Raw genomic sequence first — 16,741 nt, 5'->3', positions numbered from 1 at the left:
CTAAGATTACATGCCGTCCTTCTTAACCGACACATTTTTCTTGCTCGTGACTTAGTGTATTTTTTCTTTCCCTTTTTTCCAGAACCTTCCCCACACATACCACCGCCCCTTTCTCCCTATCGTGAATAGATATCAAGCTGCAGTATCACATTGGCACAAAGGTGCTTCTCGTTCACGTGTCCAGAGCAGTGCTGCAGAGACTGGAACGTTCTTAAGTCTGCCCACGTCGTCGCCTGCATCCCTGGCAGTGGGTCGACCTGGCTCCACAGGGTTCTGACCGTGGCATGTTCAGTCGCGTCCACTCCCAGCGCCCTTTGTGCTGAGTGGACGTGACGCGCAAAAGTACTTACTGAAGTGATGACGCGGGGTTTAACTCTGTTTATAAGACCGGGACCTTCAGGCTTTAAGGAGCAGATTGGCTACACATATGTGTTTTGCGACGTGCCAGCGCTGAGGTCCTTTAGCTCACTCACTCTGCACAGAGGAAAGTTAAAAACAAATTTTTATTTTAGGTGAGGCAACTCTTGGGTGACCTCAGAGATTGCAAGGACCTTGTCAGCTTCCAGTCCCTTATTATTTTATTTCTTTTTCATGCCTACAGCACCTGGTCTTCCTAGGTGGTCTCCCATCCAAGTACTAACCAGGCCCGACCCTGCTTAGCTTCCGAGATCAGACGGGATCAGGCTTGTTCGGGGTGGCATGGCCGTAGAGTAAAAACAAATTTTAATTCCAACAAAATCCCCATACCTAGACAGGAGAAATGCCAATCACATGTTTTGGCGACTGCTGGGGATGGGCCGGGACCTTGAGGTGGGGGTCGTACAGATGGCAAGGAGCCGCTGACGGCAGGCTCCCGGTCCGGTGCTGAGCTGGACCCCTCGCCTCTGCCCCGCGCTGCCCCCGGCACTTGCCTCACCGTCAGTGCGGCCCAGTGTCCAGGTCCGGAGGGTCTGGGGCTCCTCTCCCAGGGGGCATCTCTGACGCTGGACTTCACCATTTGGGGGCAGTAGTCACTACCTCCGCACAGATTTGTTGTCAGGTCCGATAAGTGGGGCAGACGTTTTGCCAGCTCAATAGAGATGTCAGGAATTTGTCGTCATTCTCTAAGGGTTAATGAAACCTGTGTGATGCCAGATCCTGCTTGAAAATCCATCACCTTGATCAGTGCTGTGTCCTGGCTGTCACCGTCTAGTCTGCCCGGGCTGCTCTAACAAACTCCCCGGGGCATAAACCACAGGCAGCGCTGTCTTGCAGCCCTGGAGGGCAGGGTGCCCGCTCGCCACCTTCTTGCGGGCGGCGTCTCACTGGCTTGCGGAAACTGTCTTCTCACTGTGTCCTCGCGTGGCGCTGGGGGGGAGAGAGCACACACTCTGTCATCTCTTCTTATAAGGTCACTGATCCCATTAGGGCTCCACCCTCATGACCGCATCCAAACCCAGTTACCTCCAGGTCCCAGCCTCCAGATGCCATCGCATTGGAGGTTAGGGTTGAACTTAGGAATTTGGAGGCTGGGAGGAGAGACGCAGTTTTGTCCATAGCAGCCATATATACAAAACTGCAAATTAGTAAATAAAGATTGGGCCTCGCCAGGTGATGGTTAGACCATGATTGTGGGGATTATACAAGACGGTGGCTAGGCTAGAATTGTGGGGGATTACCAACAAATCCCCCCCCCCCACGATGTAGGCGTGACGGAGTCACTTTGTACTCTAACGTGGAGCCATCCTTTCTCTCTTTGTTTTCTGTTCACTAACTTTGGTCATCGCCCGTGAGTTTGACCCGCTAAGCCTCTCAGTTCATCCTCCATAATGTGACTGTCATTTAAAGAGCTCCATTCTTTTGAACAGTATCTCCAGCTCGTATTTCCGCAGTGTGTTTCTTTACAAGGGGTGAATTAGAGTCCCCTGAGAGCATGTCCAGAGGACAGCCACCGGCCCCTCCACAGACATGTCCACTCAGGAATGCCATTTTGCCGTTTGAAAAGCCCTCGAAGAGGCTGGGGACATCTCCGGTTACGAAGAACTTCCTCCATTCCTTCACCCGAATAGATGGAAACTTTTAAGCCATAATTTGCTTTTTAAGGGGAGAGGACTAAGGAATGACTTTGAATTGAGAATTTGAATTGAGACCAAAAGATGGATTTTGAAGGCAAAATGATTATAGATACACATTAGTATCAAGGACAGAAGACAGCGCATGTGAGCATCACAGAGGTTTTGGCAAGAAGACAAACCTTAAATGACGCAGGAGAAGATGGGGGGAGAAGGGCGGAAAGTCGAAACCTTGAATGTTGCCCGCTAGGGCGCTCTTTGGGCCAAAACGCCTGGACACCCCCAATCTAAATCAGTAATTCTCAAACTTACTAGACCCACAGACGAGTTCAGTAGGCAGAAGGCCCTCTGGCCATTTGCTTTCACTCAGCACTGTCCACTGAAAAGCAAGTCAGCCTTCACCAGAATGGCTGGTGTTGTCATGGCCTTCGATGAGATGCCAAGGGTGAGATTCATACAAGTCATAAAATTAATAGAAGCAGTAAAGTATTGATAGATATCGTTCTGTTTTTTGGAGTCAGTGACCTAAATCAAACCTGAATTTTCAGTCTCATCAATATAGTGTGATGCTTGCATGGATCCTGCAAATTACAAGATCTGTTCATCTCTGTGTCTTCACATTTAAAACGGGGACAATAATAATAATAAAAATAATGCCTGGTCGTAGAGTTGGTGTGGGATTGGACGAAGCTGGCACGTGCTCAGCAATCAGTAACACATGCTTCGCTGGCGTCTGTTTCAGGGGGCCGAGGCCATGGTCCTGGAGAGCGTTATGTTCGCCATCCTCGCGGAGAGGTCACTTGGGCCAAAGCTGTACGGCATCTTCCCGCAGGGCCGCCTGGAGGAGTTTATCCCGGTAAGATATGTTCGTAGCCGGGCGCCGTGTGTCTCATCCCTCAAGGGGCGGAGACGCTGCGGCCTGTGTTACTAAACCGTATCGGAAATAAAAACCACATTCCTGTTGAATGTACATCGGACCCCTCTGTCTTTCCTAGAGAGTATATTCATCCAAATAAAAAATACGGGAGACTTAACTCCCGTTGTCTGCCGAATCCACCTGCCCTGAAACAGCTTTGTTGCACCTCGTTCCCCCCACCCTCTGGGCCTCCACGGAGAAGTGGCTGCAGGACCCCTGGCCCGGGCGGCTCCGCGCCACATCGCTTGTCTCCGCTGTGGTCGGGGCCGCCACCGCCGCCCTGTGCCTCGTCTCCCATTGTCCCCCGGTTTGGCGTCTCCCCTGTCTCCGTCTGCCCATCCAGTTCCTCTCTGGTTTCAAGGCCTAGTGCAAACCCTCTGTTTCCAAGTCAGGACTGTTGTCCCTTTGTTGCTGCCCTGAGGCATTTTTGATGTCGCTGCAACGTTTTCCAGCCTGCCGTGTGTGCGCCGACCCCGTCCCCCACAGCCGGCCCGGGGCCTCAGCAGCTCCCGTTTCAGTGAATGTGGGTCGGAGCTTGTATGGATGGCGATGCCGAGCCTTGCTGGCCGCCCTCCCGCTCGCAGCCAGGTCTGCTGATGTGCTGCGGGGTCCCCCTCTTAACCTGCATGAGCTCCTTAAGAACTAGGGTCACAAATGGCCCTGTACAGTTGTGCAGGTGGCACTGAGCACAAGGACCCCTGGTTCAAGGGGATGCTCTGCTCACCTGCATCCAGCTGTGGTTCCTCGGTCTAATCCCACAGCCAGGCAGGAGCCGCCCTGTGATCTGCCTCCCCAGCAGTGCCAGGTGTGCCGGCCGCCATCTGGGGTTTGCTTAAACAAGTGGGTGTCACCTCACTATACCAGAATTTACATTTAGTGTCTTCCCTGGCACCTGGCTGTGTTTTAATTTATAATTTTCCCAGTAAAGACAGTAACATCCATCTGACAGTAGAATCAAATGAGAGAATAAAATATTTGAAAGAATTTTGCAAATGTAAAAGACTTCATATGTTTATAAGTGGCAACATGGATGCAGTGCATCTTAACCACATAATATTGATTGATAAAACCGAATTGCGGAAGACTCCGTATAGTATCACGCCATTTTAATACAGCCTGGTAGGAGCAAAGCAATAGCTATTTAATCCAGACATGGGTATAAAGCTGTTTTTAGAAAAGACAGGAGACCAGTGAACACAACTCGGTAGTGGGGCTGTCTCGTGCGGAAAAGGAGCTGGGACCGGGGCTCGTAGGTTGTGGCACCTGTGGAGTGGATGCTCTCCTAGTTCTGAAGTTCCGTGCTCTTGTGTGTATTGTTTGCAGTGATGTTTTAAAGAAAATTCTCGTAAAACATTGGATTGAGCCATAAGAAACTGCCAGTAGTCAACTGGCATTGACCCGCAGAAAGAGCGATTTCACTTGGCTAAGGCTGACGCCGTGTGCCATTTCCAGGCTGACTCTCGACCCCTGGCGGCACGGGGTGAGGAGAGCCCCACCCTTCAGAGGGCACACATGGGAGGTAGTCTCATTTCCCTTCTCGGCAAACGAACCTGGAATCCCGAGATCTGTTCGTCTTTGAGCACGTTAGCTGAAGTTTTCAGGTTGCCGAACAAATTACTGGCATGTTTTAACAGAGCTCTGTGAGAGCTGCCTTAGGAGTCCTCGGTGTCCTGTGGCTAGAAGCCGAGTGCCCTGTCCTTGCCGCGGCGTGGTCATTGTGGATGGTGCCAGAGTGCAGGAGCGCACTCGGCCGCATGCTGTCAGTGAGCCCTGACCACGAGGCGCCTGCCGCTCGTCGCGGCCTCCCCGGCTCGGTGCTGGCCCAGAGCCCTCATTTGCACTGTCGGCTCTACTTTTTGTGTCGTGGTTTGCATTTTACAGACCCTGGAAAACGAGGCGCAGAGGTATAATTAACGTGTCCTTCATCACGTAGCTTGAAATGAGTATGGAAGCCAGGTTTGAGCTGTGGTTTCTTGAACCTGGTGACACTACACTCCTCCTTGACCCCTGCGCTGTACCACTGTGGGTTTTCAGAGGAGTGTTTCTCTGGGTTTCTGCAGGGGAGCAGTTCTGGTGCGAGAGAGAAACAGGTGTCGGTGGACAGTGAGTCCTGGGAATATCTGTGGAAGGCAGCCAGCACGCGTGGCCTCGGGCTGCGTTAGGGAGCTGGGGTGAGGCCCACCTGGTGGGCGCCTCCGTTTCTTTGTTGAGAGCCTGCTCTGTGCAGGCCTAGGTGCCGGGGACACAGCTGTGAATGGTAGGACATGGCTCACCTGAGCTCATGGCACTGCTCCTGATGGGGAACCTGCTCTGAACTCGTCTCACCTGTGAAAGTCAGAGTGGGCTGTCCCAGCTACGAAGGAGCGAGCCGCTGGGCCACTAAGAAGCTGCCTCACACCTGGAGTTTTAGCCTGAGGAAAGGTGCCTACTTCTAGTGTTAGGTTGAGGGAACAGGGCAGACTCCTGGGTCGTGTGTGCAAAGATCTTTGTCTCAATTAAAAGGTTCAAAATGAAATCAACCTTTGGAGGTGGCTCCTCCTCACTGCTGAGTTCCACAGCAGTTGCTGGGTCGCCACGTTCAGGCACAGCGCCCATTTTAAAGGGAATTTTGTGCAGTAGCCAAGACTTAGATGCCCCACAAAACCTGGCGTCTAGTTCTTAGGATGGCGTGAGCTATACTTCCTAGGCTATCTGGGTAAATGCCATTTTCTAACGCCCTTCTTTTATTTCAGAGCCGGCGATTAGACACTGAAGAATTAAGTTTGCCAGATATTTCTGCAGAAATAGCTGAGAAAATGGCCACATTTCATGGTATGAAAATGCCATTCAATAAGGAACCAAAATGGCTTTTTGGAACAATGGAAAAGTAAGTGGTCAAGTCACTGGGCTCTAACGTAGTTTTACATTGGCAGCTCCCAGAGGTGCCAGAGGTGAGCACGGTTTGCCACGTGGTCGGAGGCCTCCCTTGGGTCTGCCGGTGTGCAGGCCGTCAGTTGGTGGCGTTCGCCTCATGCATGAATAAGTCTTTCTTCCGCATGAAAATCCATTCCTGAATCAAGACAGAAGACTTGTTTGCAGAAATGCTACTGAACAGGTGGATGAGCAGGAAATCTGCTTCCCAGAGTGCCCCGGACCCTGTGCCCCCTCCCCTCCCCCGCCACGGAGATGGGGGTTCCCCTGGTATCACGTGCTTGTGTTTAACTAGAGCCCCCAGGACAAATCACGGTGAATCGAGCAATAATGTTTTGTTCTCCTTTTTTTTTTTGCAAGATACCTAAATCAAGTGCTGAGAATTAAGTTTACCGGGGAGACCAGAGCGAAGCAGCTCCACCGATTCCTCGGTTACAATCTGCCCTTGGAGCTGGAGAGCCTGAGGTGGGTGTTTGCTCCCGTTCCCAACTCGCCAAGCACCTGCGTCTAGCAGTTCTCAGTCGCCGAAACAGTTATCGATGGTCATTTATGAAACGTTGCCTCAGGTCTGTCTGGCATTTCCGTGGGTTTTGCAGGGTGAGTTCAAACAGATGAACTTTGTCATCTGGAATTATAGTTTTATACGAGTGCCATCCCTCATCTGGTCATCCACGAAGTTTTCATGGCGGAAGTGAGATTCTAGAAGAATGGTCAGTGACTAGAGCAGTAGGGTTTTTTTTCTGAAACAAAACCAAAACTACAAACCACGGGGCCAGGCTGGGGCATGTCAACAGCGAGGGGGACACGTCCACCCAAACTTAGGGGACATGGAGCCAGGAGGCTTGACACCGGTCTCTGAGGTGACGCTGCCGTGCTGTCCTCGGGGAGCACTCATCCCCTGAGTGGGAGGGTTTACACCTTTCATTACTCAGAAGCCGAGTGTCCCTTGGGCTGGCCCTCATGATTGGTGCTGAGGGAATGGTGACCGAGACGTTCTTCAAGGAGCTTCTGTTTTATCAAGAGAGATGGGAAAACAAGTAATCGAATGAAATAATGTGAAGTGGGGACAGGTGCTGTGAAGGAAACATGACGGCCAAAGGAGACTGACGGGCATCTGCTCTGGCCCCTCCTCTCCGAGGAGGGACATGTGAGGGGTTTCAGGACAGGAAGGCGTGTGCGGAGGTCCTGCAACTGTGCTCGGGGGCCCGTGTGCATTTCCGGTTTTAGCTGCTGTAGGTCTGTCACCGCATGACAGAGTTTTCAGAATTCACGTGACAGACATTACCCAGGGGCTGTGCGTTGGTTCGGAGCTCAAGTGCAGGGCTGGGCTTGCCGAGGGAGCGGGACTGTTTGCATTTAACTTCTTAACAGTTCAGTACGTAATGGCAAAATCTTCCTTTCCCAGATCACTGCTTGAATCCACTCCGTCTCCAGTTGTATTTTGTCATAATGACTGTCAAGAAGGTAAGGTCGCGTCTGTTAGGCGTGCATGTGTGTGCTTAAAAGATTGCCTGCCTGGTGTCCAGGAAGAGAGGATTAGAGGCGTCAAATTACAGCACGGCCAGACAATGAAGTGTTGTGTAACTATTCAGTAGGTCAGTTTTATGCAGAGCAACAGAAAAGTCTCCAGGATGTTAAAAGAAGAAAGCAGGTTTTAAGTAAAACGTAGGATATTTTCCCATTTTGTGTAAAAAATATATTCATAAAAAAAATCAGAATATTCACTAGACTAGGAACTGGGATAAAGGCCTTCAACTCCCTAAGTCACACGTTGGCCCAGTGTTTAACTCCTTTCCGTAAACGCTTTTGGCTTTGTTAGTCTGGAAAAGCGGCGCAAGGACAGGACCACCTCCTCGTGGGCGCCCGGCCCCTGCCCTCTGCCTCGGGCAGCGCCTCGCAGCGCGTCAGAGCCGCCTTCTCTCTGAGCATTGGTTCACGTGCTGCGAGTGACTCCGGGTTCTCCGCGCTGATGAAATCCCGATGCCACATACCCCTTGCTGGAACCGAACGTTGCCCAGCGTGATGTCAGGCTCGGGAGTTTAATCAGGGGTCCCCTTCTCGCCAGGCAGCGCCCGGCTGTGGCGTGGTTTCTCCCCCTGTCCCTGTCCTCTGTCGCAGCTGGCCAGGTCCACCCTCAGAGCCTTTGCCAGGCTCTGTAGTTTGTTTTAATTCTGAGAACAGTCCCTTAGTTTGAGCCAAAGTACTGTTTACATATTACCTGATCGTTGCTGGCCAAGTCCAGTCCAGCAGGGTGTAGACACATCAGCCAGTTTGGTGTGTTGTTACCTCACCAAACAGAGGGTGTGCGGGAGGCCAGCTGGCCGGCGATGGCAGATGCGTGGCGGGGTCGGAGGAAACGGGAGCTGTGCATTTGCTTTGTCCTACTCCTGTGGGCATCTGCCTCTGCCACTTCTGGGGACACACGGTGTATGCCGAAACACCTGGGAACTGGGCCTCCCGCAGAAACCCTGGAGAGGGTCTGGCCAGCAGAGGGGCACAGGCTGGCTCATGGCGCCTCCTGCCAACCCCGTAGGGACAGATAACATAATGTAGAGTGTGGGTCTTGGGACATAGGCCTGACAAGCCAGTGTGGCGGCCAACCCGCTTCTGGTCCGAAATTCGGCCCTAAAGGAAATATGGTCATGGGAATGCTGCCTCTGGCCTCTTCCTTGTGAAAACAGCCAGGTGAGGCAAAGTGGTGGGGCCAGGGGTGTGGTGCCCAGAGCCCTGTGGTAGCCGAGCTCGCCCCAGCACGCTCTTTGGGAGGACAGCAGGGGCCCCGGCCAACCCATCTGAGGGCTGCCGGGGCTTGGGGTAGCCAGAGCTCTATCATTTTCTGCATGCCCTGTGTGAAAAATTGGGGGAGCACTACCCTGGAAATCCGAGGCGAGCCCATCCCCATTCCCCAGGGAGCCCAGGGCCAGTTACTCGGGCCGCTGAGAGCAGAGTGGACCTGGGGCTTCCGCCGAGGGCCAGGCCTCCATCCTGAGACGGGCGGCCGCGCCCTCTCGCCGCAGTCAGGGTTCCCGGACAGGCTCAGAACCGCTCTCGCTCCGCTGTTCGGGACCCGAGCCTTCGATGATAAAACGTGCCTGGAGTAAAAGTCATGTCATCCTCACCTTTTTGCAGGTAATGTCTTGTTGCTGGAAGGGAGAGAGAATAATGAAAAACAGAAACTGATGCTCATCGACTTTGAGTACAGCAGTTATAATTACAGGTAACGTTGTCGAGTAGGCCGTGTGTATGTCAGTGCTGCTTCGTGTTGTGACGCGTGTGTGAACAGTTACAGAAGAAACAGTAGCAGTGCCGTTCTGCGTCGGAAGTGTCTTCTCCCGGAAGCCAACGCTCTTTGTCCCAGTGCCCGCGATGGCCATGCACACCAGCACCGCCTCTTAGCCGGCCGTGTTAGTGGAGGCAGTGGTGCCACGGATCAGAATGCAGGATTTGGTATTATCTTTTGGTTCAGATCATTTCCTTTCATTAAAGTACTGACTGCAACCTCAAGATAATCATGCTAAGTGAAATAAGCCAGACAAAAAGTGGAAAGTCACATCATATCACTTACATGTGGGATATAAACCTAAAAGCAACAAATGAACAGGAAAAACAGAGACTCGTGGATATGAACAGTAGACTAGAGGTTACCAGAGGGGAGAGGGGAGGTAGACGGGGTAAAAGGGTCAGATGTGTGGGACATAAAGAAATCTAACTATGGTAGGTGAACACACAGTGTAAATATATATGTATATGCCTTACTGGTAAAGTGTACACCTGAAACTAATTAGATTCCATTAACCAATGTCACCATAAAAAAATTAATTTTAAAAAAATTTCGATTGCAGGAGAATGCTCTGGAACAATTGCTCTTGAATAGCGGGTCAGGTGACGCTTTGTAACTTCGTCGGCCATGATTATAATAATGGCCCCACTGGCGGTGTCCGCATCGTTGGACACTCGTCATCGGTCTCTTGGGTCCTCAGGAGGTCCGGCTCGTTGCTGGGAGGGTTGCTCATGCCTCGGAGGAGGAGGCAGGTGGAGCCGCGCGACGGATAGTTCGCCTCATTCTCTGCGTCTCTCATCTCTCTTTCAGGGGATTCGACATTGGGAATCATTTCTGCGAATGGATGTATGACTATAACTATGAAAAGTACCCGTTTTTCAGAGCGAACATCCTGAAGTACCCCACCAAGAAGCAGCAGGTAGGAGGCGGGTGTCTGTGTCCTTGCTACGCTGGTCAGCTTTATGCAGTTGGTATTGATCATGTCTTTATTTTTATTTTATTTTATTTTCGACATCTTTATTTTTAAAGATACCCCTTCTAAATTGTGTAATGGTTAGGCAAACACTTGTGCTTTATTTTATTTCATTTTTTTGAACTTTTATAAGTTTATTTGAGCCTGACGACATAGGCCAAGGAGCAAAGTCTCAAACACACCAGAATAACAGTTTCGTAGCTGCTTTTATGCGTTTGAAATTAAGGAAGAATCAACCTTTTTGCTTCAGATGTTTTTTTCTGTTGACTGTAGATTCAAACTTGACATTTGAGTGTAGCTTTTTAAAATCTCTGTGCCCGAGACACCTGTGTGCAGCCAGAGAGGCGCTCAGCCTCCCCGCAGTCCTCCCCGGTTTTCTCTAAAAAGCTCAGTCTCCCTTCCTTCGGGCGCTTCCCGGGATCAGTGACCTCCCTTTGTCTCCCGCGAGCGGAGAGAAGTGATCTGGGCACCGCAGCTTAGCAGCTGTTGGCGCCGTTGGCAGCTCTCTTTAGTCTGAGTTATGGGAGTCCAGTGAGTGTGTGGGCATCGCCTCCCAGGAACCCCCGTGGTCCACGCCTCAGCCTGCGATCAAAGCCACCTCCCTCCGCCGCCCCCCCCCCCCCCCGGGCTGAGGACAAGCAGGGCAGGGGGAGAGTGCGCCAGGCTGGCCTTTCCGCCTTCAGCGACACCCTCCCCTGCCTGCCAGCCAGCACGTCCTGCTGGAGAGTCCCCTGGTCAGAAGCCTCCCCAGCAGTTAGCAAAGACAGGGACGCAGTCCGCTGCCGCTAGCTCCGCACGTGTTTCCTGAGCCCCCTCCAGGTCACAGGGCTGTCAGCAGGTGGCCGCACAGCACCGCAGTGCTCAGATGTAGAGTTGCTGGGGGTGGAGCTGCTCTGCTCTCTTCCGGCCTTATTTTAAGGTCCTAAGGTCCGCTGCGAGGAACCTGAGTTTGTCCAGGGTGTTCCGGGAAGGCTCTTGGCCTCAGGCATGCTGCATGGCAGGGGAGGGGGAAGCAGCCTTCAGGTGTCTGAACTCTTGCCAGCAAAGGGAAGTCAGACGACTGTGAAAACGGGGCAGCTTTGGCGGCGAGGACGATCAGTCCGGTGAGGGGAGATTTCGGGGAGAAGGGGCCCCTCACCACAGCGAGGGGCAGAGCCGCGGGTCGGCGGTGCCACACGGCATGGGAGCGCAAGGGTGCTCTGCTCCCGGGTTGCGGGAGGCCCTAAAGATCCCGCAGAGCTGTGATCTCTACCACATTACCTCAGTAGATGCAGAAAGGTTATCGCACGCATTTCTCCCTTTAACCCATTAATGAGAGGTTTTTACATGTTAAACCGTCCTGAAATGTCTGCAGTAAACTATTTGAACGAGTTGTGTTATTTTGAAATGCTTCAGTGGGTCCAATTATCTTATTCTAGGAGTTGTACGTCCATGCGTATATGTGAAATAGGTCTTTAATGTTCATTACAAAAATTATATCTACTTTTGGAGTGAAGATTATACTAGTCTTATAAAATGAGTTGACTCTCCCTTTTTTATTTTCTCGAACAAATTTATATACGATGAAGGATAGCTGTTCTTTGAAAGTCTGACAAACCTTGCCTGTAACACAGTCTGGACTCAGGGTGTCGATCAGTTCAGTTCAGGTTTTCTATCTACATTTTTCAGTTCCCGCATTTAACACTCCCCAGAAATCAACCCCCCTCGTGTGGTGGTCCAGGCGTGGATTTTCCACACTGACCCGCGGGACCCGCATCTCAGGGCTGCGTCCGTAGCTGAGACCTGCCGCATGCTTCTGTGCTTCAGTTTCCTTGTCTGCAAAAGCCACCGTGTTGTTGTGAGAAGTGAGTTACCACGCAGAGACGAGCCGAGAGTAGTGCCTGCAATGCAGAGTTTGACAGGCTTCGGCAATCCCCTTTTCCATGCCGGGGGTCCTTAGGATGGAAGGCCCCATCGGGAGCCGCCCCGCCCCCACCCCAGCCCCGCCCTGCCTGGGACAGCACTTGAGTTTGAATGATGCCTTTTGGGGGTGGAGCATAGGAAAGCTGATTTGAGAGGAGGATGGAAGAGGCGAATGCCAACCGGGTAACCAATTAACGAGGTTCCTGAAGGGGAGGCTGACTGTTTACATCAGAAAGCACCAGTGGATTGCCGAGTTCTGCTGCCTTTTGGGGGAGTATGAAATAGCCAAGAACTAGGGATTTCATAAATCTCGATTCACATGTAGACTCAGTGTGGAACATGGGACGACCTTAGGTAAATGTAAACCGTCTCCTTCAAACCAAAATTAGTCATCGCCACTTTATGAACACAGTGTGCAAATCACAGCATCTTAGAGCCCTCCCCCCACATTGTCCAGTGCAAGGCCCACTCTGACAGAGCATCGGGACATCCTAGGGCCTCGTGCCTGGCCCGGCGCCAACCGTCCTGGGGAAGCTAAGTTGGATGCAGGCTTACCCTGCTTGATGCTCAGACTGGAAAGCATGGGTGTGGATTAGATTAGAAAATAATGATTCTACTGAAATACTTTCTCCAGAAGTAGCAGTGGTTTCCTACACCGTCTGTCAACAGTACAGCGTCGGGTCCCTCAGAGCTCTGACTGTGACCCTGTGACCCAGCGGTCACTGCCGGATAAGGTGAACCTCCGCCTTCCCCATCCCGGGCACAGCAGTGTGGTGGGCGCTGCCAGGCTTTTCCCAGGCTCCTCTGATGTGACCTAGATGTGTATGATTTGCGACAGCTGTTGACGTCATCTGTTTTTAATTATCACTGATCCTAACACGATTACTTTTTTTTCCTAAGCTCCATTTTATTTCCAACTACTTGGCTGCATTCCCAAATGAATATGAAAACCTCAGTAATGAAGAGAAGTCCGTTATTGAAGAAGAAATGTTGGTTGAAATCAATAGGTAATTTTTTTCCTTTGCCGTTTTGTAAAGATGGCTTGCTGCCTCAGCATAGAACACATTTGAGGTACCTCCTTGCTGTTGACTGTGTTAGGCGCTCCTTTGTTACTGTATCTCAGTAGGATTTATCCTTCGTCACTAACAGAACATTGGGCACTTCCCCATGTGGCTGATATGTTCTGGTCTCTCAGGTGTGTGCAGGTGAGGGGGACGGTCCTCACAGGAGGGCGGCACACCTGGGTGGAGGCCCCACTCAGGTCGTGCGTGAGAGCCAGCTGTGTGAGGCTGTCGCCACCCAGGCCTGTGCACGCTGGTCTCCGATGCTCGCGGTGTGGTGGGCGCCATCTAGTACGTGTCTCCTAGAAAACAGTCCAAAATTGTGCATATTGTTTGAGTCAGTTCTCAAAACGGGGCTGGAAACTTCCAGACCCCACAAAGGCCGACACCGCAGTTTATGCACACCCACTCATCTCTCTAGTCGAGCAGCCGAGTTACTCCGGTCCTTCGGGGTCTCCTGGGCGGGTCTTTGGTGACAATGACCCGAATCACTCGAGCCCCCTTCGTTCTGTCCGTCCACCTGCAGATCCCCCGCGCGCTCTTCAGAAGTGTCCACGTCCCTCCCCCTGAGCCTGCTGCCACCCCGACTGCCCCTCAGCTCCACCTGCACGTAGATGGTCCCTTTCTGGTCCTTGAACGGATAGAAGTAGAGGGGAACGGGGGCGACCCAGGCAGAAAGGGTGGCACCAAGGGACTGCCTGTCGTGGGCCCAGGACTGCAAGAAACACACTGGGTTTGGTGAGGGTATGAGGGCATTCGTCGCAGGGTTAGAATTCGTTTGAAGCCCAGAGGTGTTCATTTGAGGAGAACTTGGATTCACAGTGACAGGCGTGATACAACCAGAGGTGCTGACCTGGGTCACTCTCCTGCACTCGTGGGAGAGGAGGGATGGGGGAGGGCAGGTGTCGCCTGCCTGCTGGGACGGCCAGCTGCTGACCAGCTGCCGCGCCCACACGGAGGGCTGGGCTGGCTCTCGGTGTGGCCTCCGCGTTGCCATCACGGGAGCCCCGTGAACGTGCCGAGTGGGCCGGGCGCCCGCAGGGCCACCTGCCACCGGCCAGGCGGAGAGGGGGCGGCCACGGTGCTCCCGCTGTCCTCGTGGCGTTCGCCTTGGCGGGCAGAGAGGGCACCGCCCGGGCGAGAACGAGGCGGCACGTCCGTCCCGCAGAGGCGACTCCGCCGGGCCCCCGCCTCGCGCCCCCGCCTCACGCGTCCCCTGCTTCTGTCCTCACAGGTTTGCCCTCGCGTCCCATTTCTTCTGGGGACTTTGGTCCATCATACAGGCCAAGATTTCATCCATCGAATTTGGGTACATGGTACGTTTGGGGCAGTTTCTCTCTTCTACTTCCAGGGGAAAGTGCCACAGTGTATGTGGACGCTTGACGGTAAATGACTGTTCCTTACAGAGGGTCACCCGTTCCCCACAAGTACCTGAGCCAGGCGACCTGGCACCAAGGCCGCGGGCTCAGCCCTGGAAGCCGCGGGAGGAAGGCCGCAGAGTTCAGGCCAGCTGCAGCGGCGGAGCACTCTGCCTTCGCAGTGCTCAGCCCCAGGCCCAGCAGGGCCCACCCCTGCCCCAGGGGAGCGCCGCGCGGTCCGGTCCACGGGTTCGCGTTCTGTGGCCACTGCAGAAATCCCGGCATCCGGGGCCCAGAGGCCCCACCCCTGACCTCGGTGCCCCGGAGCGTTTGGTTCACCCGTGACCACCCCTTTGGCCTTCAGTGCCCGACTTTGAGTCAGAATTAGACATCGCATCCGTCTGAGGCAGGTTTGCGCCAAGCCAGGCTGTCTTCTCATGCCGAGCATGAGGACTGTCCTGACGCAGAGGCGCTGCTGTGGCCCTTCCTTTAAGCCCTCTGCGGCCTCGCGAGTGTGGGCAGGGCGTTCCGGGCTAAAGGCACATGGAGTCTGTAGCGCACACCTGGCTTTGAGGGGTGGGACGTGACGGGTTCGCTTCTCCTCAGTCCTATGTGAGGACGATCTCTGCTTCCAGGCAGGTTTGGTAAGGCACAGGTGCGATTAGGCAAAAGAAGGAGGGGAGATTTGGATTTTCAAAGCAAATTTGGAGTCATGGGCCGATGCTCTATGACAAAACAGACTTCTTTGTTCTGTGCTTGCCAGCACCCCGGGAACTTTTGCTTTGAAAGAGGAGCTTTTGTTAGGTCTGCTGGTCAGTGTCCGCCGCACTCAGGGTAAACAAGACGGGGACCCACGGCAGCGCCACGTGGGGAGACAGAAGCCCCATCTGGCTTGGCAGGGCCAGGCCGTCCAGGGTGAGCACGCTGGGGACCTTCACGGTGAAGGCGTGGCGAGCACTGCCGACACCCGGATGAGCGTTCGTAGAGTGGCCGGGCTGCTGGGAGAGGCCGCCGGCCGTGCCGAGCCGGCGGGTCCTGGCTGAGACCCCTGGCTGAGGCCACCCTTCCTCATGTCTCCTAGGACTATGCCCAAGCAAGGTTCGATGCCTATTTCGACCAGAAGAGGAAGCTGGGGGTGTGACTGCGGGAGGACCGCGTGCACCTCACCCCTGCACCGCGTGGGGGCGGCCGAGCCAGCAGCCCCTCTGCGCCCCCACCTCTGCTCCTGCGGCAAGAGGCCGGCCGCCTCGCCGCCGCACCGGCGTGTCTGATCCAAAAGACTGTATTAAAACTGCGTAACATTTCCTGCATATCTCGTTTACGACTTCGCTAGGACTCTGAAATGAGATGGGGAAGCAGAAATAGAGTACACTAGTGCGACATCTCAGATTCCTGTCATCTGGGGGGCATTTCGTATTTGCGGCCTGAAGCTTTCGGTCAGATATGGTGAACGGCAAGAGTCAGCAGTGTTACCGCGGGTACTTTTTTGGTTGGTGTTGATTTTTACAGGATTTTAATCACCCTGCTGGTGAGCACTGTGACCAGGCTCTCTGTGGGTGACTATGTATGTAGCCTGCTCGCTCCCCAGGGCGGCGAGCGACGGGACAGACTGTGACGTGGCTCCTCTGGAAGCTGCTCCTTCGCCCCTCAGTCCATGTGGCCGGTGCTGAGACAGCGGACTGCGCCGGGCGGGTGCGGGCAGCGCCGGGGGACCTGCCGGACGTGTGGTTACGCGGACGAACCTGCCGCCGACTGGACTCGGCCTCCGCCGCGCCCTCCTCCTGGCTGAGTGTGCTCCGTCCACCCGGCTTCAGGCCGGCAGTGAGCCGTGGCCACGGGGCGCTGCCCGCTGGACACACGCCACCCATCCACCCTCCCCAGGGAGAGCAGGCCGCTCTGCTCCCCACGCTGCCTTTTTCCTCCACTACTGCTCAACCTGGAAATGGGGGTCCCCCGGCGTGCCAGCTAGGGGGATGGAAACCCTGGCCTGGGCGCTCGGCCAGCTCGGCCCCCACCCCCCCATGTGCTCCTTCTGGCAGGAAACAGCCCGATGTGGCACGTGGGGGCGTGGCTAGAGTACAGCTGTGAAATCCGTATACATTAAATGTCCTTTGGGATAAATTCTTTTTTGACTCTGAACTCTTATTTGAATTGTTTTTGTACATATATTTCTGCTACCACAGATTGTACTATACAAACAATAAAAAAATAGCCCATCTTCAGCTGTCGCTCGTGGATGCGTCTTGTCTCAGGGCGGGCCCTTTGTCCCCTTTCCTCACCAGCTCCAGCT

At 53.7% G+C, this 16,741-nt stretch overlaps 1 protein-coding gene and 1 non-coding gene across 4 annotated transcripts in view; one reads left to right on the top strand and one right to left on the bottom strand.

Moving 5' to 3' along the window:
• CHKA (choline kinase alpha) overlaps positions 1–16,673 on the top strand; it is a 42,598-nt gene extending 25,925 nt beyond the window's left edge. For all 3 annotated transcript variants that reach the window (XM_036220188.1, XM_016131878.2, XM_036220189.1), the window contains 9 exons: positions 2,794–2,907; positions 5,700–5,833; positions 6,238–6,342; positions 7,283–7,341; positions 9,007–9,094; positions 9,968–10,076; positions 12,933–13,039; positions 14,328–14,409; positions 15,533–16,673. In XM_036220188.1, coding sequence (XP_036076081.1) covers positions 2,794–2,907; positions 5,700–5,833; positions 6,238–6,342; positions 7,283–7,341; positions 9,007–9,094; positions 9,968–10,076; positions 12,933–13,039; positions 14,328–14,409; positions 15,533–15,592 — 858 coding nt within the window. In that variant the 3' untranslated portion in view covers positions 15,593–16,673. The remainder of the gene's footprint in view (positions 1–2,793; positions 2,908–5,699; positions 5,834–6,237; positions 6,343–7,282; positions 7,342–9,006; positions 9,095–9,967; positions 10,077–12,932; positions 13,040–14,327; positions 14,410–15,532) is intronic.
• On the bottom strand, positions 593–711 carry LOC118603566. The gene has a single exon (XR_004951225.1). It is a non-coding gene; the product is annotated as a 5S ribosomal RNA (ribosomal RNA).
• Positions 16,674–16,741: the final 68 nt, after the last annotated feature.

Source organism: Rousettus aegyptiacus, unplaced genomic scaffold (genome assembly GCF_014176215.1).
Source record: "Rousettus aegyptiacus isolate mRouAeg1 unplaced genomic scaffold, mRouAeg1.p scaffold_m13_p_5, whole genome shotgun sequence".
Classification (NCBI taxonomy): domain Eukaryota; kingdom Metazoa; phylum Chordata; class Mammalia; order Chiroptera; family Pteropodidae; genus Rousettus; species Rousettus aegyptiacus.
This window is presented reverse-complemented; position numbering and strand designations above follow the sequence as displayed.